We start from the raw sequence: 26513 nt of genomic DNA on the forward strand, positions 1-26513 counted from the left end.
ATACCACTATGAAGAAGTATTTCAGAAAATTTACAGAAGTTCTATTAGGAAAAAGGAATAGTGGAATGATCCCTCGTGCTTCTCTTCAATGATGGTTGCAACAAAAGGCATAAATTAAAAATACATATACAGGGCGCCTGGGTGGCTCAGTTGGTTAAGCGACTGCCTTCGGCTCAGGTCATGATCCTGGAGTCCCAGGATCGAGTCCCGCATCGGGCTCCCTGCTCAGCAGGGAGTCTGCTTCTCCCTCTGACCCTCCCCCCTTTCATGTGCTCTCTCTCTCTGTCTCATTCTCTCTCTCAAATAAATAAATAAAATCTTTAAAAAAAAATACATATACAACATCAGAATCTCACTGTGAGCTATACTAAAAATCACTACTAAACAAGCTTGCCATTCTTCTCAGGCTATACTAATACTCTTGGATAAGTCCAAGAATACTTATTTATTCTAAATTTTCATCTATTCCAATCTAGGACTATCGTAATATTTCAGCACATTATATAAAACTCAGACTTGAACAATATAAAATTTACATTTTATGAAAGTCACACTAGCAAAATTCCTAATGAAACTGCAGTGCACTGGTAATGTACAAGCCTAAAACACAAGACCATAAAGCCAGGGACTGTAGGATAAAACATGTCTTTTACTAGTATCAAAGTAGAATAAGGGAAGGGAATAACAACGGACAGTCCCTGGCACATCACACACTTTCACATGAACAAGAGGACTGATAAAGAACAAATTTTCCACAAGTATTTTAAAAATCCTGCACCCCACAATACAATAAATCTGCCTGCTACTTACTGATTAGGAACAATCGCTAAAAAGGGTGAGATATTCCAGACTGTGCAATATTTAAGCTGAAAATCTATTTCTTAATATTTTAGTGTATTTTAATATCCATCAAATTAAAGATGCAATAAGCAACTGATACTTTACTTTTTCTGATTAAACTCTCTGGTAAGGGCCAGACCTAAACAAAAGTATTAATTATATACCTCCCCTTGTCAGAACTTTATGCTTATAAATGTTGTGTTCCCTTCATAATGCTTCATTCATTCATTCACTCATTCAAATAACTTAAATGACCACCATCTATATAAAAAAGGTAAATACAACTTAGATTTGCCCTTCAAGTTTGCAGGGAACAAAAGACATATGCATGTTAACAAAGTTATAATAAAATGTACTAAATGCTATAATTGATATACATATTGCTAAGTGAGCTTAAAGAAGCAATGCTCACTTAGGCATCCCATTTATCAGAACTTATCCAAGGGAAGCAATTTCTGAAATCAAGAAAACTGATTTCTAATTTCTCAGCAAAACTAAGAGTATCTTTTAACCTAGCACCTATTATCAAAATATTTTAATATCCTAATGAATATTACTGAAGTATGTTACAAAATACTTATCTCTCCTTAACAATCTTTCCTGTAGCACTGCCTCACATGACTTTTATTTTCAAACAACTTCAAACTTTATTTCAAGAGCAATGGTTTTTCATGGAATTCTTAAGAATGGACTGTGGGCTTAAAGAATCTCAACATTTCTTCATTTAACATTAATATCTGTAAACTTGGGATGTGATACACCCTTTCTTATTTAGGAAACTTGGAAGCCAGTTGGAAAGAAATTTGCTCATATACTTAAACATAAAACAAAGAGCACAAAGAATGACTTTAATACACACACACACATACACACACACACACACCCAGAGACTGTGCTAATATTCAGAAATGCAAGTCATAAATGTCCAACTAAACAAAATAAATATCTTTTCAAGTATTTTCCCTTTTTCTAAGTTAACTGCACAGTATTTATTATGTTCTGTACTTTATTAAAATATAGTGAGATCTGATTCTAGGGGATTAAGCCTTACGATACAATCAGGAGAAATAAACTCTACTTGATTATTTTTTAAAAGATGAAAAATAGATAACAAGTCTAGCCACAATGCACAAGGACAGCACACATTGGGGCACAAGTGCTTTTTTTTTTTTTAAGACTTTATTAATTTATTTGACAGAGAGAGAGAGCACAAGCAGAGGGAGTGGTAAGCAGAGGAAGAGGGAGAAGCAGGCTCCCCCTGGAGCAGGGAGACTGATGCGGGGCTCGATCCCAGGACCACGTGAGCTGAAGGCAGATGCTTAACAACTGAGCCACCCAGGTGCCCAGGGCACAAATTCTGAGACAGCATGAATATACAAGTATAACCACTGAGACAATAAAGTACAATACCTCAATTTGGATCTATTCTAGAGATTGCAGTGTGTGTATATATAGTTGATTAAACAGATTTCTGTTAAAAGTACCTAAGATGATCACTTACACACCGCATGAAATTTCCTGGCTCCAGGTCCTTTGTTGAGAGAAATAAGTAAGAATAAGTTCTCCATCATCTGAATATCTATAATATTTTACCTATAAAGCACCATATCACATTTTCCTCTTATAAAATGACTAACACACATCTTCCTGCCCCTATTAGATCTATGTTTGATTTGTTTCTACCACCCACAGCCTAAACTAAGTCACCTTTAACTAGCAGTCAATAAATAAGTTTTTGGATTAATAAACAACAGCATGCACACTCACATATGCTCACTCTCACTCACACACATAAATACACCAAAAGAAGACGGGGGAGCCTAGGAATTTAGTTTTGCCACAAGTGCGATATGAATCACGTGACAGATAAAAATCTATCATATAATAGAAATGTGGTATCCAAACCAAAGGCAGCCAGAATCTCAACTTTTCCTTCTGGTAGTTACACTATACTTGGAATATAGTATTGAACTTATTTTGAGGTGGTCACTAAAACCTTAGGAAGGCTTAATGATTGCTTATTATTTCATGGTACTAATAAAGAATGGGTAATTTAAAAATATCTGAAGATAAGGTTCATAGAAATTTATATGAATTGCTGCCACTAAAATTTTTATCCAGAAAATCAAACAGACCCTAAAATGAATCTTTTTACCTCCTTTATATCAAAGTAAGAGATTTTATAACTTATAAGTATTTTTTTTCTACAATGATGATTACTTTTTAATATGGAAAATAAGTTAATTTAAGTAATCCATTTATTTCCATGCATAAAACACTTTAAGCTTCATAGCATTTATTATCTGATTTTTCATCCCTTAATATCTTTCTTAAGCATCTGTACATCTGTACTTAAGCATAAGTACAAATAATAAACATTACTAAATAGTAGCCAGGATGCCTTCCTGTGAGGAACAAAAAATACAGTTCTAGAAAAATAAATATGAAATACACACATGAAAAGGAAGACAGAATGAATCAAATGCCAATGGTACATTTCACCTATTTAAAGGCTCCAAGAAAGGTGTAAATAAATCTTTAAAGAAGAACTTCAACAGTACATTAAAAGATAATCAAGATTTAAGATAAATGACACAGAAAACAAGCTGTTCATGGTATATTCAGCAATTAGATCATTCCGGATGAAAAAGACACTTAATGTTGGGAAACAGAATAAAGCTTAGAAAAATAGACTAGAATTAATTTAGAGAGAATCTTGAAAGCTAAGTTAAGAAATCTGGCTTACAATCATTAATTGAAGACTTTAGAGCAATAAGCTGACATGAAAAAGGAAGCATTTAAGGAAGAGTCATCTTGTAGAAGTCCACAGGATAGCTTTAATGATAAATGGAGTGGAAGCTGGGAAACCTATTAGGAGCTAAATAAATCAGGGTTACAGCAGTAGGAAAAGCACAAAAGGAATAGATTTACTAATTACAGCAAGCAAGGCAGAGTCTAACAAAGAATACTCCCAAGATTTTGTAGAATACTCCCAAGATTTTGTATCTAAGTGTCCCTAACCCACAGAAAGAAAAAAAAATATGGGGTTTAAGCGAGCCAGGTCTGGCTCAAATCTATGCTGTGTAACTTTAAAGAAATCATTTAACTTCTCTGAGCCTTAGTTTTCTTGGATATAAAAAGATATTTACCTTGTTTGGGTTTTGAGAAGACTAAAATAAGAAAATGCATATAAAGCATCTATGCACCTGGGATACCCCAGGCACTAAATAAATGTGATTTTTACCTTTCTCCCTTGGGTCCCTGTTCTTTTTCCCTTAACAATTCTGAGAAATGAGCATACAGTAGCTAATCTGTCTTCAAACTCATTTGAGAATTGATAAAAAATTGAGTTAGGGGCGCCTGGGTGGCTCAGTCACTTAAGCATCCAACTCTTGATGTCGACTCAGGTCATGATTTCAGGGTCCTGAAATCAAGCCCCATGTTGGGCTCCACACTGGGCGTGAAGCCTGTTTAAGATTCAGTTTCTCCCTCTCCCTCTGCCCCACCAAACTCCTGTGCACTCTCTAAATAAATAAATAAGTTAATGAGAAATAAAATGACTTAATGACATAAAACCAGCTACCTTCACTGTTGGCCCCCTAAGACAGATATATCGACCCCATAAATCATATAAAAAGTAGTGGGAAATTATAAAAAAGAATCTTCTTTAGGGGCACCTAGGTGGTGCCGTCGTTGAGCATCCAACTCTTGGTTTCAGCTGAGGTCATGATCTCAGGGTCAGGAGATCAAGCCCTACGTCCCACTCTGTGCTCAGCGCAGAGTCGGCTTGAGATTCTATCTCCCTCTCCCTCTGCTCCTCCTGCTGTGTTCTCTCAATCTCTCTCTCCCTAAAATAAATAAATAGGGGCACCTGGGTGGCTCAGTCGTTAAGCGTCTGCCTTCAGCTCAGGTCATGATCCCAGGGTCCTGGGATCGAACCCCGCATCGGGCTCCCTGCTCGGCAGAAGCCTGCTTCTCCCTCTCCCACTCCCCCTGCTTGTGTTCCCTCTCTCGCTGTGTCTCTCTCTGTCAAATAAATAAAGAAAATCTTTAAAAATAAATAAATAAATAAATCTTTTTTTTTTTTTTTTAAGATTTTCTTTATTTATTTGAGAGAGAGAGTGAGAGAGAGAGAGAGAACAAGACGGGGGAGCAGGAGAGGGAGAAGCAGACACCCCGCTGAGCAGGGAGCCCAACGTGGGACTCGATCCCGGGACTCCAGGATCACGACCTGAGCTGAAGGCAGTCGCCCAACCAATTGAGCCACCCAGGTGCCCAATAAATCTTTTTTAAAAATCCTCTAATAATACAACAGAGGACTGGATTCATAAATTTAAAAACATTTAAGTTTGACTGTTTCCTTAATATAAAAAGGGTAATCCTTTTTAAAAGAAAACATTTTTTTGCATATATACCAAATTCTAGCATAGGCTGAATTTCCAAATGGGGACCTTTCCTTTAGAGAAGGAAAATTAATGGTATAAAATTTCTTCTTTTAACTTAGACTAAATATAGGAAAACTTCAGACTCAGCAAGAAATTTACTCACCTTCCATGGGCATGGAAATTTAGACGTAAAAACTGGTCCTCATGTGAAATTGCTCTTTTGGCACGCTGGTGTTTTTGGTGTAATGAATCCGGATCATAAGATAATCCTTCATAATGTCTAATGTATTTATTTAAAGGATTTCCATACTGACCTATAAAAAATAAACAGTTTGAATTAGTATCATCTTGATGGTCCATTCTAGTTCTAATATGATTCCATGATTATTCAAGTATCTACAAATACATATGAAACAACTGTCTCACTAATGTTAGTATTTTACTTTCACATACTTTTTTTAAAAAACTTATTGTAATGGGAATTTCACCCACACACAAAAGTTTGAATGTTAGTCATAGGTTTGTCTTTGATGTCTTTTATCAGGGTAAGTTTTCTATTAATACTCTGTTGATAAAAACTACCAGGAACAGATGCTGACTTTTGTCACCTGCTCTTTCTGCACCTAGTAAGTTGATTATATGGATTTTTTCTTTTTAGTTTATTATGATGAATTAAATTGACTGATTTTCTAATATTAAACCAACTCTGCATTACTGAATAAACCCTACCTGGTCACAGTGTATTATCTTTTACAGTCATGAGAGACATTGGTCTATAGTCTTCTTTTTTTGTACTATCTTTGCCAAGGTTTGATATTAGAGTAAAAGAGAAATTGAAAAAGTATACCCCTTTTTAAATTTTCTGGACACTTTTATATAGAATTGGTTATTAGTTCCTCCTTAAATGTTTGGTAGAGTTCACCAGTAAAGCCATCTTGGCCTAGAATTCTTTTTGTGAAAAGGAATTTAACTATAATTTCAATTTCATATATGGAAAAAGAGCTATTCAGGTTATATACTTCTTAAGTGAGCGGTAAGAATTTGTCCATTTTGCCTAAATTGTTAAAGTTATAGAAATAAATTTATTCATAATATGCCCTTATATTTTTTTATAACTTTTGAATCTTCAGTGATGTCATCTCTCTCATTCCTGATATTGGTAATCTACAGCTTGTCTTTTTCATTCCTGATCAGGATGGCTAGAAATTTATTGATTTTATTGATCTTCTTAAAAAAAAAAAAAAACCTTTTATTTCCTTTCATTTTCCCTCATTTTGTTTTCTATTTGTTGATTTTCACTTTGATCTTCATTATTTCTTTTCTGCTTACTTTGAGACTGTTCTTTCTTGTTTGTTTCATAAAGTAATGCCAATGATTTAAGACTTCACTTCTTCTCTAATCCAGATGTTTAGTGCTATAAATATCCCCTTAATACAGCATTAGCAGCATCCCATAGATTCTGTTACGTTGTGTTACCATTTTCATTCTATTCAACATACTTTCTAATTTCCTTTTTGATCCATGTCCTATTAGAAGTCTGTTACTTCTAATCTATCAGACACTTATTTTATAACCCAGAATATGATCTCTCTTTGCAAATATTTCATGGACACTTGAAAAAGAATGTGTATTCTGCTGTTAACAATGAATGTTCTAGAAATGTCAATCTCTGCTCTTATTGAGTATTCTATAAATGTCAACCAGATCAAGTTGGTTACCGAGGTTGTTCAAGTCTTCAATATCCTTATTGATTTTCTATCTACCTATTATCAAGACAGGGGTATTGAAAGCTCTATGACTGTAATTTTTTTCTATTTCTCCTTGCAGTTGTTTGCTTCATTGATTTTTGAAGCTGTTATTACATGCATAAATGTTAATGACTATCATGCCTTTTGGTTTAAATAATCCTTTATCATTATCAAATGATCTTCTTTATTCTTTGTAATATTCTATGTCCTAAAATTTACTTTGATATTAATATGGCCATTACCCTCTCTTTTGGGAGCTAGCATAGTGTATCTTTCCCCATCCTTTTACTTTTTAACCCATTTGGTGGTGGTGGTGGTGGTGGTGTTTTTCAGATTTTTATTTTATTATTTATTTGAGAGAGAGAGAGAGCACGAGTGAGGGGAGTGACAGAGGGAGAAGCAGACTCCCCACTGAGCCGGGGGCCTGATAACGGGGCTCATCCCAGGACCCTGAGATCATGACCTGAGCCGAAGGCAGACACTTAACTGACTGAGCCACCCAGGCACCCCTGAACTAATTATTTTTTATGATTCCATTATTATCTCTTCATTGGATTATCAGCAAAATCCTATTTGGTTATTTCAGTAGTTGCTTTAAGGCTTATAGTATATATCATTAACTTATCCCAGCCTACCTTTAAATGATATTATACCACTTCAGGTATAAGAACCTGACATTAATATACTTCCATTTCTCTCCTGCTGGCCTTTAGAGATTATTGCCATTGTATATTTTACATATATATATATATATATCTTATAAAGCTCACAATATATTGTTATTGTTTTCGTTGAAACAATTATCTTTTAATGAGGTTTAAATAACAAGAAAAAAATCTTCTCTAATTAATATTTCCAGGGTTCTTTATTTCTTTATGTGAATCCATATTTCTATCTGGTATCATTTTCCTTCTGGATGATTTCCTCTAACATTTCTTCTGCTGATGAAAAACTCTTCCAGCTTTTATATGTCTGAAGGTCTTTATTTTGTCTTCATTTTTGAAAGATATTTTCACTGGGCATTCCAGGCTTTCAGGTTTGTATTTTTTTTTCTTTAAATACTTTAAAAATGTTAGTCCACCATCTTTTCACTTGTATTCCTTCTGAGAAGAAATCTGTCATCCTTATCTTTGCTCCTCTGAATATAATGTATCTTTTCCCTCCCTAGTTTGCTTTTAAGATTTTCCTCTTTATCACTGGCTCTGAGCAATTTGATTACCATGTGTTTCTTCATATTTCTTGAGCTTTATTTCAGTGAACTTCTTGGATCTGTGGGTGGACAGTTTTTCAACCATTATTTCTTCAATTTTTTTTTTTTTAACTCTCTCCATCCTTCCCCAGGACTTGAATTACAAGTGTATCAGAACACTCAAACTTTTCCCACAGTTAACTGCTGGTTTTTCATATTCATTAAAAATTCTTTCTTCTCTTTTCATTTTAAATTGTTTCTACTGCTGTATCTTCTAGTTCACTAATATTCTGCAATATCTAATCTGTTGTTAATGCCATCCACTGCATCTTCCACTGAAAACAGTATAGTTTTCATCTCTAGAAGTTAGATTTGTGTTTTATATTTTCTATGTCTATACTTAACTTTTTAAATATATGAAATAGAATTATAATACTCTTTTAATGTTCTTGTCTGTTAATTCTAATACCTGTGTCATTTACAGGTTGATTCCAATTAATTGCTTATTCCTCTCATTATGGATTGCTGTTTTCCTGCTTCAGTGCATGCCTTCTAATATAATCTTTCACCAAATGGATGCCGGACATTGCAAATTTCACTTTGTTGGGTGCTAAGCTTTTTTGTATTTTTATAAATATTCTCAGACTTTGTTATAGGAGAAAGTATAGTTACGTGGAAACAGTCTGATCCTTTTGGGTCTTGCGTTTATGATTTGTTAGGGGGGTATGGAACAGTGCTCAGTGTAGGGTTAATTATTCCCCACTACTGAAGCAAGACCTATCTGAGTAGTCTACCCCACTGCTTCACAAATTATGAGTTTTTTCAGTCTAGCCAGTGAGAACAGGCACTATTTCCTGCTCTATGTGAACACAGGGCACTGTTTCTTTCCCTGGCCTTAGGTAGTTTCTTCACATGTATTTACTGATCAATACTCCGCCAAACACTAGGGGAACCCTTTGCAGATCTCAGGGATTCTCTTTCTATGCAGCACTCTTCATTCTGATATTCTGTCTGTGAACTCTAGTTGCTTTGGTCCCCCTTGACTCTCAGTTTCATCTCCTCAACTCAGAGAGTCAGTTGGCCTGCATCTAGGTTCCCTCCCATATCACTGCAGATGGAAATTTTCTCAAGACAAAGAGCTGAAGCAATCATAGGTCTGGCCTCATTTGTTTCCCCCCTCTCAGGGATCATTGTCCTTTACCATCAGGTGACTAGTGTCTTTGAAAGCTGTGGTTTCTCTGTTTTGTTTTGTTTTGTTTTTTTCCCTTAAGTTTCCTTAGTTTTTTTCAGGCAGAGGGATAAATTTGGTCCTGGTCTCTCCATCTTCACCATGAGCAAAAGTCAGAAAGAGTGATTCCTTAAGAAATCAAAATTTCTTCCTAAAGAAAACTGCCTTCTTTTATAAAACAGAACACCAAAATTAAAAAAAAAAAAAAAAAACTATAATGGTTTATCTAACATATTCCATAAAGCCTAAGTGTCCATCACTAAATTTTCTATATACATACAAGTCAGTGGCTAATCATCGTACAGTTAAGGACACACATTCTTATGTCAAATCATCTGGGTTTAAGTTCTGAAGACTGTGACAAGGTAAATATATTTAACACTACTGAGCTGTACACTTAGAAATGGTTAAGGTAACAAATTTTATGGTAAGCATTTTTTTTACTAGAATAAAAAAATTATCTGGTTTAAATACCATTACCTTCATTTATTAGCCTGTTTCCCTCATCAAATGGAAAACTGAGCTTCAGCGCCCCATCCTTAAAACTGGAGAGAAGTAGAATACCTTTCTCTTAAGGCTGTTTGGATTATGATTTAAGCCATGTGTCGTAATTAGCAAAGTACCTACAATAGCGTAGAGGCTCAGTAAATTATTCATCATTATCATTCATCTCCTCCATCTTTTCCTCTACTTCCTCCTCCTACACTTGCCTTTGAGACGTACATACACAAATTGAAGCCATAAAGTGAGGAATAAACACAGAACTGGGTTTTCATTCTGGTACTTCCTAGCCATGACTAGATGAGCTGGGTAATTATTTAACTTTTTTAAAATCTCAGAGTTCTTACCTGTAAAATAGAGACAAGGACTACCTTAAATGGATATAAATTGCTTAGCACAAAGACTGGCATTAAAGGATCATTTAATTTGTAAACTATTATCAAGTCACTTCACTGTCCTCTTAAATGCACAGTTCTCAAGAGAGATAACAAGAATGGAGTCCAAAACCAGAATCCAAACTAACAAAGACAATACAGTGAAGCCAGGATATGAGATGATAAAGCCTGCTAGTATGAAACTTTTAAAAATCAAAACTAAATAATGGTATCAGGTATTATACCATACATTTTCCATATTCTTTAAAAATATTTTTAAGTTTATACTTGGGTTTTAAGAAATCAAGAATGAGGAAGCTGTAGTATGAGAACTTTTGGGTAGTTTCTTTCAATTTGAAATTCAATGTAGGATTTCCATTGGATTAATGAATTGTATTTAAATGGACCGAGTAGCCACAGCACAAACTTGGCTTTGCAAAGTTACTGCTCCCACTCCTTTTTCAGCACCAAAAAAGTCAACTTTTTAAGTCACAGTTCAGATATGTCACTTTTGATAACTTAAAACAATAACTACTGTAGTTCTGGTGACATGTGATAAAAGCTCAATTATTTGCATGGATGGAATCCTACTGGGAGAGTTATTAAACAGTCATCTTTTCTCCATCCCACACACAAAGGGATTTTCTAAGGGAAGATAATGTTTACTTCCACTGATAAAGGATCTGAATAATGATTTTCTGAATCTTTATAATTGAGATAAAACATGATTCACAGATTTTAACTGGTAAAGTTAAAAAAGCTACCCAGGAACATATAGTTATCAAGTCCACGTCATTATCATCTTCTACATAAGACCTATGTTTCTATGTTAACTATGCCTAAATATCAGTATTTATGAGATGATCTCAGTAATATAAAAAAAATCATCGGGGCGCCTGGGTGGCTCAGTCGGTTAAGCATCTGCCTTCGGCTCAGGTCATGATCCCGGAGTACTGGGATCGAGCCCCACGTCGGGCTCCCTGCTCAGCAGAGAGCCTGCTTCTCCCTCTCCCTCTACCTGCTGCTCTGCATGTTTGTGCTCTCTCTCTCTGTCAAATAAATAAATAAAATCTTAAAAAAAAAAATCACTGAAGTTAAGATAATGTACTGAAACTATATTATGTAATTTATATACCCTAACACTTAATAAAACAAAGGGGGATCCATGAAGAAAAAAAAAACTTTTAAAAAGCAGCCCATTCTCACATATTAAAAAAATTCCTCAAGAACTGAAAACAAGTAAGAAAAGGATATAACCAGTGTGCTGGATTAAGCTTATACAGGCTCACAAGCACCAGATCTCTTCCCAAATCAGCATTCATTGACATTATGTTGGTAACTTGAAATCCGCCGGGGGGGGGGGGGGGGGAGGGGGGCGCATGGAGGGGGGGCTATTTATACCACTGAAATTAGAAAAGGCTACAAATCAGAGGATTTTTTTTCTTGTTTTCAAGAGAGCCAGTGCACTAATACAACACTGGGCACAACCTAATGGTATAATCTCTCAAACAGGCAGCCAAGGAAATAAACAGAATATTCTAATGAGAAAGTGGGAAAGCATAGCACACTGGACTCCTGATGCTGCTCCTAATGTTCAAAGGTCATACAATTCACTTTTTTTAAAATCTCAGAAGAAAGCCCTGGAATTCTCAAAAAGGTTGAATATGATCATGACTCCATGACTGGAGAAAAGTGGGTAAAACACAAAATAGTCAGCCCCTCAAACTTTGGCTCAGAGAAAAGGGAAAAAGAAATTACCCACATTATATCAGAGCAAAAAGAACAACAGGGCAGGGAAAAGCGACACAACCATAAACACTGTCAAAATATGCTAAAGCAAAAACAAAGAAACAAAACAAAACAAAAAGGCAAAACAGATAAGAATCCAATTAAGAAGGAAACAAAAAACATTTGGAGAAAATCCTGTACAAAGTGGAATCAATCTTAGATAATATTAAGGAAACCTTGTTAATATTCTTCAATACAACAGCTTTGTAGGTATATAAAAGAAAACTCTGAATTTTTGAAGCTATGTTTTAAATATTTAGGGGTAAAGTGAACATGCATAATTTTCATTGAAGTGATTCCAAGCAGGACAAAAAGAGAAAGAACGCAAATTGTTAAATCAGTTTCCACTTCTGGCTGTAATGGAGAAAAGGGACTGAATTTAACCTACCACCATCATAAACAATTAGAAAACTGAACATAAGAATATAAGCAAATGAGGTGAGATCTACAATTGGCCCAACTCACTAACTACAAGCAGTTTCCAGGCCAATATGCAGGGTGGAAGAACCCAAGCAGCCTGAGGATCTCAATGAATTGAGGAGCCAGAAACCTGCGTTCAGGGAGGCTGGGCATTCGGAATTTGTGGGTCAAGTGCCAGGAAAAGCTAAACAGAGAAGGAGCCATGAGACCTAAAAAGGGGTCCCCTTAAGTGTTTGGCTGAGTACTAATCTGAACATGTGAGAGAATAAACTATCACAGGCCAGAAAAATTAACCACACACAAAAAACATCAGCAGAACAATCTTCAAAAGCCAATAAAGGCAATCACCAAACCAATCCTACAAGAAATATTGAAAGGGGTCCTCTAAGCAAAGAGAGCCCAAAGTAACACAGACCAGAAAGGAACAGAGAAAATATACAGTAACAGTCACCTTTCAGGGAATACAATGGCACTAATTCATATCTTTCGATAGTTACCCTGAATGTAAATGGGCTAAATGCCCCAATCAAAAGTCACAAGGTATCATACTGGATAAAAAAGCAAGACCCATCGATATGCTGTCTGCAAGAAACTCATTTTAGATCCAAAGACACCTCCAGATTGAAAGCGGGGTGGGAGCAGGGGGTGGAAAGCCATTTATCATGCTAATGGACATCAAAAGAAAGCTGGGGTGGCAAGCCTTCTATCAGACAAATTAGATTTTAAACCAAAGACTATAATAAGAGATGAGGAAGGACGCTACGTCATAATTAAAGGGTCTATCCAACAAGAAGATCTAAAAATTGTAAATATTTATGTCCCTAACATGGGAGCAGCCAATTATATAAGCCAATTAATAACAAAATCAAAGAAACACATTGACATAATATAGTAATAGTAGTGGACTTTATTTATTTATTTATTTTAAAGATTTTATTTATTTTTTTGAGAGAGAGAGAATGAGAGACAGAGAGCATGAGAGGGAAGAGGGCAGAGGGGGAAGCAGACCCCCTGCTGAGCAGGGAGCCCAATGTGGGACTCAATCCCAGGACTCAAGGATCATGACCTGAGCCGAAGGCAGTCGGCTTAACCAACTGAGCCACCCAGGTGCCCAAAGATCTTTTTTTTTTTTAAAGATTTTATTTATTTGTCAGAGAGAAAGAGACAGAGAGCACAAGCAGGGAGAGCGACAGAGGCAGAGGGAGAAGCAGGCTTCCCGCTGAGCGGGGAGCCCAATGCGGGACTCGATCCCAGGACCCTGGGATCATGACCTGAGCTGAAGGCAGACGCTTAGCTGACTGAGCCACCCAGGCATCCCAGTAGGGGACTTTAACACCCACCTCACTGCAATGGACAGATCATCTAAGCAAAAGATCAACAAGGAAATAAGGGCTTTGAATGACACACTGGACCAGATGGACGTCACAGATATATTCAGAACATTCCATCCTAAAGCAACAGAATACACATTCTTCTCTAGTGCCCATGGAACATTCTCCAGAACAGATCACATCCTGCATCACAAATCAGGTCTCAACTGGTACCAAAAGACTGGGATCATTCCCTGCATATCTTTGGACCATAGTGCTTTGAAACTGGAACTCAATCACAAGAAGAAAGTTGGAAAGAAATTGAAAACATGGAGGCTAAAGAGCATCCCACTAAAGAATGAATGGGTCAACCAGGAAATTAAAGAAGAATTTTAAAAATTCATGGAATCAAATGAAAACACAACTGTTCAAAATCTGTGGGATGCAGCAAAGGCAGCCCTAAGAGGGACAGATACAGCATTAAAAGCATTTCTCAAGAAACAAGAAAGGTCTCAAATATACGACCTAACCCTACACCTAACGGAGCTGGAGAAAGAAGAGCAAATAAAGCCTAAACCCAGCAAGAGAAGAGAAATGGCAAAGACTAGAGCAAAAATCAATCAAACAGAAACCAAAAGAATAGTAGAGCATATCAAAAAAACTAGCACCTGGTTCTTTGAAAGAATTAATAAGATTAATAAACCCCTGACCAGACTTATCTAAAAGAAAAGAGAAAGGACCCAAATAAATAAAATCATGAATGAAAGAGGAGAGATCACAACCAACACCGAAGAAATACAATTATAAGAACATATTATGAGCAACTATATGCCAACAAATTAGACAATGTGGAAGAAATGGATGCATTCCTAGAGACATATAAACTACCAAAAGTGAACCAGGAAGAATAGAAAACCTGAACAGACCCATAACCAGCAAGGAAATTGGAGCACTAATCAAAAATCTCCCAACAAACAAGAGCCCAGGGCCAGATGGCTTCCTAGGGGAATTCTACCAAATATTTAAAGAATTAATACCTATTATTCTGGAACTGTTCCAAAATATAGAAATGGAAGGAAAACTTCCAAACTCTATGAGGCCAGCATTACCTTGATCCCAAAACAAGACAAAGACCCCACCAAAAAGGAGAACTACAAACCAATATCCCTGATAAACATGGATACAAAAATTCTCACCAAGATACTAGCCAATAGGATCCAACAGTACATTAAAAGGATTATTCACCACAACCAAGTGGGATTTATTCCTGGGCTTCAAGGTTGGTTCAACATCCGCAAATCAATCAATGTGATACACCACATTGATAAGAGAAAGGACAAGAACTGTATGATCCTCTCAACAGATGCAGAAAAAGCATATGACAAAGCACAGCATCCTTTCATAAGATTAAAACTCTTCAGAGTGGGGCGCCTGGGTGGCTCAGTTGGTTAAGCGACTGCTTTCGGCTCAGGTCATGATCCTGGAGTCCTGGGATTGAGTCCCGCATCGGGCTCCCTGCTCAGCAGGGGGTCTGCTTCTCCCTCTGACCCTCTTCCCTCTCGCGCTGTCTCTCATTCTCTCTCTCAAATAAATAAATAAAAAATCTTTATTAAAAAAAAAAAAAACTCTTCACAGTGTAGGGATAGAGGGTACATACTTCAATATCATAAAAGCCATCTATGAAAAACCCATAGCAAATATCATTCTCAATGGGGAAAAACTGAGAGCTTTTTCCCTAAGGTCAAGAACACAGCACGGATGTCCACTATCACCACTGCTGTTCAACACAGTACTAGAAGTCCTAGCCTCAGCAATCAGACAACCAAAAGAAGTAACAGGCATCCGAATTGGCAAAGAAGTCGTTAAACTCTCACTCTTTGCAGATGATATGATATTTTATGTGGAAAACCCAAAGACTCCACCCCAAAACTGCTAGAACTCATAGAGGAATTCAGCAAAGTGGCAGGAAATAAAACCAATGTACAGAAACCAGCTGCATTTCTATACACCAACAATGAGACAGAAGAAAGAGAGAAATTAAGAAGGTGGAGCAACTGGGTGGCTCAGTTACTAAGCATCTGCCTTCAGCTCAGGTCATGATCCCAGGGTCCTGGAATTGAGTCCCACATCAGGCTCCCTGCTCGGCGGGAAGCCTACTTCTCCCTCTCCCACTCCCCCTGGTTGTGTTCCTGCTCTCGCTTTCTCTGTCTCTGTCAAGTAAATAAATAAAATCTTTAAAAAAAGAAAAAGAAATTAAGGAGTCGATCCCATTTACAATTGCACCCAAACCCATAAGATACCTAGGAATAAATCTAACCAAAGAGGCAAAAGATCTGACTCAGAAAACTATAGAATATTCATGAAACTGAGGAAGACACAAAGAAATGGAAAAATATCCCATGCTCACAGATTGGAAGAACAAATATTGTGAAGATGTCAATGCTACCTAGAACAATCCACACATTCAATGTAATCCTTATCAAAATACCATCAACTTTTTTCAAAGAAATGGAACAAATAATCCTAAAATTTGTATGGAATCAGGAAAGACCCCAAATAGCCAAAGGAATGTTGAAAAGAAAACCAAAGCTGGTGGCATCACAATCCTAGACTTCAAGCTCTATTACAAAGCTGTAATCATCAGGATAGTATGGTACTGGCAAAAAAACAGACACACAGATCAATGGAACTAATAGAGAACTCAGAAATGGACCCTCAACTCTACAGTCAACTAATCTTCGACAAAGCAGGAAAGAATATCCAAAGGAAAAAAGACAGTCTCTTCAACAAATGGTGTTGGGAAAATTCGACAGCCACATGCCAAAGAATGAAACTGGACCATTTCCTTACACCACACACAAAAATAAGATTCAAAATGAATGAAAGACCTAAATGTGTGACAGAAATCCATCAAAATCCTTGAGGAGAACAAAGGCAGCAATCTCTGTGACCTTGGCTGCAGCAACTTTTTGCTAGACACATCTCCAAAGGCAAGGGAAACAAAGGCAAAAAATGAACTACTGGGACTTCATCAGGATAAAAAGGTTTTTGCACAGCAAAGAAAACAGTCAACAAAACCAAAAGACGACCGACAGAATGGGAGAAGATATTTGCAAATGACATATCAGATAAAGGGCTAGTATCCAAAATCTATAAAAAAAAATTATCAAACTCAATACCCAAACAACAAATAATCCAATCAAAAAATGGGCAGAAGAACAGACATTTCCCCAAAGACGACATATGAATAGCCAACACACACATGAAAAAATGCTCAACATCACTCGTCATCAGGGAAATACAAATCAAAACCACAATGAGATACCACTTCACACCAGTCAGAATGGCTAAAATCACATCAGGAAATGACAGATGTTGGTGAGGATGCGGAGAAAGGGGAACCCTCCTACACTGTTGGTGGGAATGCAAGCTGGTGCAGCCATTCTGGAAAACAGTATGAGGTTCCTCAAAAAATTGAAAATAGAGCTACCCTACGACCCAGCAAGTGCATTACTGGGTATTTACCCCAAAGATACAAATGTAGGGATCTGAAGGGGCACGTGCACCCCAATGTTTATAGCAGCAAAGTCCAAAATAGCCAAACTATGGAAAGAGCCCAGATGTCCACTGACAGATGAATGGATAAAGATGTGGTACATATATACAATGGAATATTATGCCACCATCAAAAAAGGAAATCTTGCCATTTGCAATGACGTGGATGGAACTAGAGGGTATTATGCTAAGTGAAGTAAGTCAATCAGAGAAAAACAATTATCATATGATCTCACTCATATGTAGAATTTAAGAAACAAGGCAGAGGATCATAGAGGAAGAGAAGAAAAAATGAAACAAGACAAAACCATGGAGGGAGACAAATCGTAAGAGTCTCTTAATCTCAGGAAACAAACTGAGGGTTGCTAGAGGGGAGACGGGTGGGGGGAGGGGGGGCTGAGCGCTGGACATTGGGGAGGGTATATGTTGTAATGAGCGCTGTGTGCTGTGTAAGACTGATGAATCACAGACCTGTACCCCTAAAACAAATAATACATCATAGGTTAATAATAAAAATAAATGAATGGATGAATGAATGCCAATAAAGGGCTGAGAAGTGTTCATATTCCCACCATCCAGGGAAGAAAGACCTGTAATATATGGAGCATTGGGTAGAGCCCTCAGAAAAACATCACCTTATTCACGGGGTGAAATTAGCCAAACACGCTAACAAAGCTTAAAGGTAACATTCCAAAGGATTAAAGTGATTCCAAGTAGTTTAACTATACAACAAAAAAGTCAGACAGTATTAAAGGAGAGACAAAATCAAACATGCAAAAAAGTAATAATCAAAATGATCTACATCCAATCAAAAATTACCATGCATGTTAAAAAATCAGGAAAATATAAATTTATTTTTCTGCATAACTGGGGAAAAAATCAGACATTAGAAACAGAAACTACAGAAATGATGGAATTAGCATACAAAGAGGTTAAAACAGCTTTTGTAAATATGTTCCCTATGTTAAGGAGCATAAAAAACAAACATGAGGAGGAGGAAAAAGTAAAAGATTTAACTATAAATATACAGAACCAAGAAACTCAACAAATCTTAAGCAGAATAAAATATAAAAGAAACCACAGAGGCAAATCATAGACTAATGGCTGAAAACTAGGGGCAAAAAAAAACCCCAAAGAGCTAGAGAAAAAGACACATTACATACAGACAAACAAAGTTATAAATGACAGTGTTATTGTACATAAGTCAGAAGATAAAGCAGCAACATGTTTAAAGTACTTTAAGAAAAAAAATTCTCAACCTAAGATTCTATACCCAGTGAAAGTATCTCTCACAAATGAGGTGAAGTGGGGAAAAGGTGAAATGATCCCTTTTTCAGACATCGAAACTGACAAAATCATCACTAGTAGACCTGCATTACAAGAAATGTTAAAGGAAGCTTTCAGGCAGAAGGAATGATACCAGATGGAAATCTGTATTGACACAAAGAATAGTGCCAGAAATAATGAATATATGAGAAAAAAGAATTTTTCTTTTTTAATCCTTTTAAAAGTTAAATGACTGTTTTAAAAAACACAATGTACTGTGACATTTATGACATATAGAATTAAAATGTAGGACAACAGCACTGTGGAGAACAGAAATGGAACTGTGTATTATTTGAAGGCATACATGATAAGTTATTGATATATATTGTACAACCTAGGAACACCTCTAAAAAATAGAGCAAACAAATATAACACATAAGCCAACAGCAGAGATAAATAAAATCTGTTTTAAATAAATTAATCCCAAAGAATGCAGGAAAAGGTGGAGGGGGGAATAACAGAAAACAAACAGTATGATGGTTGTTTTAAGCTCAACCATATCAATAAATACATTAAGAGTAAATGACCTAGGGGTGCCTGGGTGGCTCAGTCGGTTAAGCATCTGCCTTCAGCTCAGATCATGGTCCTACAATCCTGGGACAGAGCCCCATCAGGCTCCCTGCTCAGCAGGGAGTCTGCCTCTCCCTCTCCCTCTGCTCCGCCCCCTACTCATGCTCTCTCACTCCCTCTCTCTTTCAAATAAATAAATAAATAAAGTCTTTTAAAAAAAAAAGTAAATGACCTAAACATAACAAATAAATGGGAGAAAGTCATTTTCTTATTTTGAATAAAAAAAGAACAGGTAAATACAGGCTGTACAAAACACGTTTTAAACACAAAAATAAAGATGAGTTAAAGTAAAAAGGATGGGAAAAGTTATTCCATACCAACAATCCAAAGAAAGCTAGAGTAGCTAAGGTATTATCAAAGTAAACTTCAAAACAAAAAAAATTATGAGGGGTAAAAAAGGACACTTCCCAATTCATCAAAAGGACATAACTATCCTAAATGTGTACCACATAACAGATCTTCGAAGCACATGAAGAAAAAATTGACAGAACTGAAAGAAGTTATAATTATAGTTGGAAATCATAACAGTCCTCACTGAACAAGTAGGCAAAAAATAAAAATACAGAAAACTTGAACTATCAAACAACTTGATCCAATTAACATTCACAAAACATTCCACCCAACAACAGAATATTCTTTTCAAGGACACATGGAATAGTCACCAAGACAGACTTAATTCTAGGCCATAAAGCATGTTTCTATAAATTTTAAAAGGCTGAAATCATACAGTATATTTTCTGACTATAATGCAATTAAATCAGTAACAGATGTGTGGTAAAATCCCCAAATATTAGGAACTTAACACACTTCTAATTAGCCCACGGGTCAAAGTAGAAATCAAAAGGGATATCACAAAGTATTTTCAATTGACTGCAAGGAGCACAAGGGAACTTTATAGGTTGATGTAAATGTTTTTTGTTATGATAGTAGTTATATGGGTATATACATTTCTCAAAATTAATTGCTGAAGTTTACTGCATAGAAATTATACCTCAATAAAGCTAATCCAAAATTTTTAAAGAAAAATGTTGACTCACACTGGTAGGTAGGTATATGGCTATCTGGCCTTTCTTTTACCTTTCCCTAAGTTATAAAATTTTCAAAAACAAAAATCCAGAATCAAAAACAAAGACAACTCAAATATTACAACTTGTCCTCTTTAAGGAAAATTAATGAAATCAACATTCTACTCACCTCCAAGAAACTACTAAGCAACCTGTAATGACTCATTATTCAAAAATAACCATATTTTTGTTAATAAGACATAAGTAGTAAGAAATGGAGGAAACAAAAAGATTAAATGACAACTAGTGATCATAGGTACCAAAAGAACATTGGGGGAAGTCAAACATCAAGAGAAAATATCAGTTAAGAAAGTAGAAACTACACCATTTCCAAGAACTTCTTAGCAGTACTGAAGTTCCAACTCAACATTTAAGCTAAAAAGCTAAAAGAAAATCTGGGAGCCTACTACTTACCATGTGTTCAAATAACAAGTTCATTCATTAACTATTACCACAGAGACTGGAAATTTGTGTTTGTGGATGTTTCAGTCTTGACACACAGAAAGTTGCTATTCAAAGTGTGTTTTGGGGACTGGCTGTATGGGTATCTCCTGGGGAATTGTTAGCAATGCAAAATCTTGCACTCCCCTTTGCAATCCCCCAAGCAACTCAGGGTCTACCCAGACCTACATGATTCCCAGTGATCTGTACTTTCAGAAGTACATCCAACTTTCAGAAGCCCTGCAACTTTTCTGTATACAGAAATTCCCTGACCTCTACCAGCAGCTGTATCTTTCTTTTTCTACCTGCTGGCTTCAATCTAAGCATTTAATAGTGTATTAATAGGGCTAGTTACCACTGGTGCTACCACTTAGGCAAGTGGTACTTGCTATCACAGGTAAAGTACTGATTAGAAAAAGTCCCCAATTAATGTAAAACAGAGGTAAGCAAATTAACCCAAAAGCCAATTGCAGCCGGCCACCTGTTTTTGCAACACAATTATATGCTCATTCATTTATGTATTTTCTGTCACTGCTTTCATACTACAACAGCAGAGTTGAATAGGCAAAACATTACAAAACAGGCATCAAATCTGTAGAAAGTCACTTTAGCACTTACTGACTAGTTATAAACCATCTTTTTTTCCTCTACAACATGAGTTCTAACATGAGATCCAGGTGCCTCTGCAGAGGATTCATGAGCCCCTTGATTTTGCATGCAAAATTCTAAGAATATTATTTTCTCTGTCTCTGTTTAGCTGGTACTTTGATTCTGATTTTCTTATTTAAATCTTTTATTCATCTACTTGTAATTCTATCTTTTTTTAAAACTTACTACACTACCCAGGACTAACAAACCATGCTAAATAACAGTAGAGCATTTTTACTTTGCTCCTGATTTTTACAAGAGTATCTTTAATTTTATCATATAATATATTCATAATATGATGCTAAGGTTGTTTCTTCCCATTCCTATTTTAGAAATCTCGTATTTTAAAATTCACATGAAAATCTGGCTAAAAGGGGCGCCTGGGTGGCTCAGTCGTTAAGCGTCTGCCTTCAGCTCAGGTCATGATCCCAGGGTCCTGGGATCGAGCCCCACATCGGGATCCCTGCTCAGCAGGAAGCCTGCGTCTCCCTCTCCCACTCCCCCTGCTTGTGTTCCCTCTCTCGCTGTGTCTCTCTCTGTCAAATAAATAAATAAAATCTTTAAAAAAAAAAAATCTAGGGAAAAGACATTTGTTTAAAAAAAAAAAGCTTCACATGTCATATCTTTAAGCGTTAAACATCCAAAACTACATATGCCTATTTTCAAAATGTATTCTGTTTTAAGTATACACTGATAGCTCACTACATACAAAAAATATCTTGATTAAACTTCTTAAGTATTAATTAAATAATGTTTAAAACTGGATCTAATAAGAAATAAAATTTATTGAGCACTTGCAATCTGCCAGGCTCTGCAGTGTTCTACATTTTTTTTTATTTAACCCAACCAAAAGACATATATAAAGTAAGAACTATTAGCCCATTTTAAAGAAAACTGAGGTTTGAGAGACACATAACAAGCCCAGAGTCACACAGCAAATAGAAGGCAGTGCCAAGAAGATAATTCTGGTTTCAATTACTTTATGATTTTCTACAATAATTCTATTACCCTCATCATAAACAAGGCAAGACACCATTCACATTCACATTTCTGAGGTAATTATAAAAAACTGAAGAGAGGGGTGCCTAGGCTGGCTCAGTCGTAGAGCATATGACTTGATCTCAGAGTTGTGGATTCGAGCCCTATTTGCATGCAGAGATTACCTCGAAATAAAATCTTCCAAAAAAAACAAAAAACAAAACTGAGGAGGAAGAAGAAAATGTCAAAATACAGCACATGGCAGGGACCTTTCAAAACCTAAACTGACATCTACTTCTAAGATGCAGAAAATCACGTAATAAAATACCAAATAAGAACATACCTTTTAAAGACCCAGGAAATATATATGCATACCCTTGATTTCCACAGCTAGTGAATGAAATTGGCACAGTTTACTCCATGGGAGCCCATGCCAATCTCCAACCCTCTGCACTACTTAGCTCAGTCAGATATCACAAAATTGCCTATTCCCACATACAGAGTATGGACCTACTCAACTGAGATTTGTTCCTATACTTTAGCAACTAGTCAAAAGCTCAAAACGTAGGGGCAGAATGCAGCTCTATCACCAAATCTCACTGATGCAGTTAAATATTCACCCATCTCCTCAAATCTATCTGAACAGAGCTTGGCCTCTGACCTACTCCCCTTTTTATCTGATCTCCCCTTGTTGCAGATCTTCCTGATTCCCTTCTTCTTAAGCTGCCTATTTGTCTACTCCAATTCCTAATCAAGTACAGGCAACCCTTGAACAGTGTGGATTAGGGACTGAACATGAACCTTATAAAGGACTACATTCCCCTACTCTACTCCCATAACTGTCTCACCACTATCCCCTTATTCTATCTGCCACATTAGTCTCCTACTGTCCCTCTGCCTAGAACATCTTCTCCCAAAGCAAGGCTAGAAACCACACTTCATTCCTATATCTACTCAATTTCTTCAGAAACTGTCTTTGGTCACCCTATTTAAAAACACAGATCCCAGTCATTCTCATTCTAATATCCTGCTTTAGGTGCCTGGCTAGCTCAGTCAAAAGAGCATGCAACTCTTGATCTTGGGGTTATGAGTTCGAGCCCCATGCTGGGCATAGAGATCACTTAAATAAATATAACTTTAAAAAAATAATATCCTGCTTTATTTTTCTTCTTATTACTTCTTATTAACATATATCCCTCCACCACTAGAATAGAAATTCCATGAAAATAAGGACTTTATGGGGTGCCTGGGTGGCTCAGTCGGTTGGCTCTCTGCCTTCAGCTCAGGTCATTATCCCGGAGTACTGGGATCGAGCCCCACATTCGGCTCCCTACTCAGCGGGGAGACTGCTTCTCCCTCTCCTCCTCACTTGTGATCTCTCTCTCTCTCTCAAATAAAATCTTGAAAAAAAAAAGGACTCTATTTTGTTCAGTGATGTATCCTCAGTGCCTAGAACAGAGTGACACAGAAAATGGGTACTCAAGAAATATTTGCTTTAAGAATGAATGAATCCCAAAGGGATACATCACCCCAATGTTTATAGCAGCATTAATAATAATAGTCAAACTATGGAGAGAACCCAAGTGTCCATCGATTGATGAATGGATAAAGATGTGGTGTGTACATATACAATGGAATATTATTCAGTCATCAAAAAGAATGGAATCTTGCCATGTGCAATGACATGGATGGAGCTAAGAGTATATGATGCTAAGTGACAGAAGTCAGTCAGAGAAACACAAATACCATATGATCTCACTCATATATGGAATTTAAGAAAGCAAACAGATGAACATATGGGGAGAGGGGGAAGGATATAGGGAAACAAGCCATAAGTGACTCTGAATTATAGAGAACAAACTGAGGGATGATGGAGGGATGTGGGGGGGGGATGGGCTAGATGACTGATGGGTATTATGGAACACATATATTCTGATGAGCAATGGGTGTTACTTGTAATTGATGAATCACTGAAGTCTATTCCAGAAACCAATATTATACAGTATGTTAACTAACAAAATTTGAATTAAAAAAAAAGAATGAATCCACTCAATGTTTCATGGAAATTCCCATTTTCATTCATATTTATAAAGAAAGCAGCCTATACCTTGCTGATAAGAGAAGTACAAAGCAATCATGAGAAAATATGTGGGTTAATGACACTTACCAAGAAGTACCAGAATTTCTACCAGACCTAGCATTTGCAAAATGCAATTGGTTAAAAATAAAATTATTATAGGTTTATTCACCAGGTAATTTTTTTAAAAATCTTCTACTGATGCTATAACTGCATTTCAGATGCTTGTCTCTGTAATTACCTATGCAGTTTTTATCACCATTTTGCATGCCTTTCTGGACAATTATAACTCTCATATTCCTGCTGCAATTAAGTTTTTCAATTACCATGGCAGGTCAACATATCTTACTTCATGTTATAACAGTTTAGCAAGCATTTTCTTTATTTATAAGCAGAACTTCACGACTTAGAATCCCAGCTTTGCCACTTACTTAATTTAGGGATCTTGGAAAAGTTACTTAACCTCTCTGTGCCTCAGTTTCCCCATCTGTAAACAAGTGAAATAGCAGTATCTGTACCTGAGGTGTTATTATGTGGATTAAAACAATATAGGTAAAGGGCTCAGAATAGTGTACAGCACATAATAGGTAAAAATTCAGTAAATTATGGCTAAATTATTATCTAATTTAACTCATAACTGTAAAGAACAAGGATAATTAATCTTAAAATGAGGTACAGAGAGGTTAAGTGACCCAGCTAAGACTACAAAGCCTCCCTCTAGCTCTAACATTCTGTGATTCTAAATTCAGTCCAAAATGAAAATGGGTTTTTAAAAGTTTCACCTTGGGGGGCGCCTGGGTGGCTCAGTCATTAAGCATCTGCCTTCGGCTCGGGTCATGATCCCAGGATCCTGGGATCGAGCCCCACATCGGGCTCCCTGCTCCGCGGGAAGCCTGCTTCTCCCTCTCCCACTCCCCCTGCTTGTGTTCCCTCTCTTGCTGTGTCTCTCTCTGTCAAATAAATAAATAAAATTTAAAATAAAATAAAATAAAATAAAAGTTTCACCTTGGGGCACCTGGGTGGCTCAGCTGGTTTTGGCTCAGGTCATGATCTCATGGTCGTGTGATCAGGCCCCTGCGTAGGACTCCGTGCTCAGCAGGGAGTATGCTTAAAGATTTTCTCCCTCTGCCCCTCCATCTACTCGTGTGCATACACTCTCTCAAATAAAATAAATAAATCTTTTTTTAAAAAAAGTTTCATCTTGGGCGCCTGGGTGGCTCAGTTGGTTAAGCGACTGCCTTCGGCTCAGGTCATGATCCTGGAGTCCCGGGATCGAGTCCCGCATCGGGCTCCCTGCTCGGCGGGGAGTCTGCTTCTCGCTCTGACCCTCCCTCCTCTCATGTGCTCTCTCTATCTCATTCTCTCTCTCAAATAAATAAATAAATAAAAATCTTTAAAAAAAAAAAAGTTTCATCTTAACATAAAGTTAACGAGTTAACAATAAAGTTTATAATTATTGAGTATAATCAAATAAGCATGAAGACACTCTACATTTCCCCTTGGGGTCTAACTTTGCAGTGAATGACAACTGCTCAATGCTTTAAAAATAACATTTTTTAGGGGCACCTAGCTAACTCAGTCAAAAGAGCATGCAACTCTTATGCTGAGCGAAATAAGTCAAACAGAGAAAGACATGTATCATATGACCTCACTGATATGAGGAATTCTTAATCTCAGGAAACAAACTGAAGGTTGCTGGAGTGGGGGGTGGGGTGGGAGGAATGGGGTGACTGGGTGATAGACACCGGGGAGGGTATGTGCTCTGGTAAGCACTGTGTATTGTGCAAGACTGTTGAATCTCAGATCTGTACCTCTGAAACCAATAATGCAATATATGTTAAGACAAAAAAAAAAGGGGCGCCTGGGTGGCTCAGTTGGTTAAGCGACTGCCTTCGGCTCAGGTCATGATCCTGGAGTCCCAGGATCGAGTCCCGCATCGGGCTCCCTGCTCGGCAGGGAGCCTGCTTCTCCCTCTGACCCTTCCCCCTCTCATGTGCTCTCTGTCTCTCTCATTCTCTCTGTCTCAAATAAATAAATAAAATCTTTAAAAAAAAAAAAAAAGAAGATAGCA

The 26513-nt window shown here is 36.8% G+C and overlaps 1 protein-coding gene across 2 annotated transcripts in view; it reads right to left on the reverse strand.

The window, feature by feature from the left end:
• ADAM10 (ADAM metallopeptidase domain 10) overlaps positions 1–26513 on the reverse strand; it is a 135257-nt gene that overhangs the window by 92874 nt on the left and 15870 nt on the right. Inside the window, exon 2 of one of the 2 annotated variants that reach the window (XM_021694055.2) lies at positions 5389–5539. The exons of the other annotated variant lie outside the window; for it this stretch is intronic. Within the exon in view, the coding sequence (XP_021549730.1) occupies positions 5389–5539 (151 nt within the window). The remainder of the gene's footprint in view (positions 1–5388; positions 5540–26513) is intronic. 2 annotated transcript variants of the gene reach the window in all.

The sequence above is a fragment of the Neomonachus schauinslandi genome, chromosome 9 (assembly GCF_002201575.2).
Source record: "Neomonachus schauinslandi chromosome 9, ASM220157v2, whole genome shotgun sequence".
Taxonomy (NCBI): domain Eukaryota; kingdom Metazoa; phylum Chordata; class Mammalia; order Carnivora; family Phocidae; genus Neomonachus; species Neomonachus schauinslandi.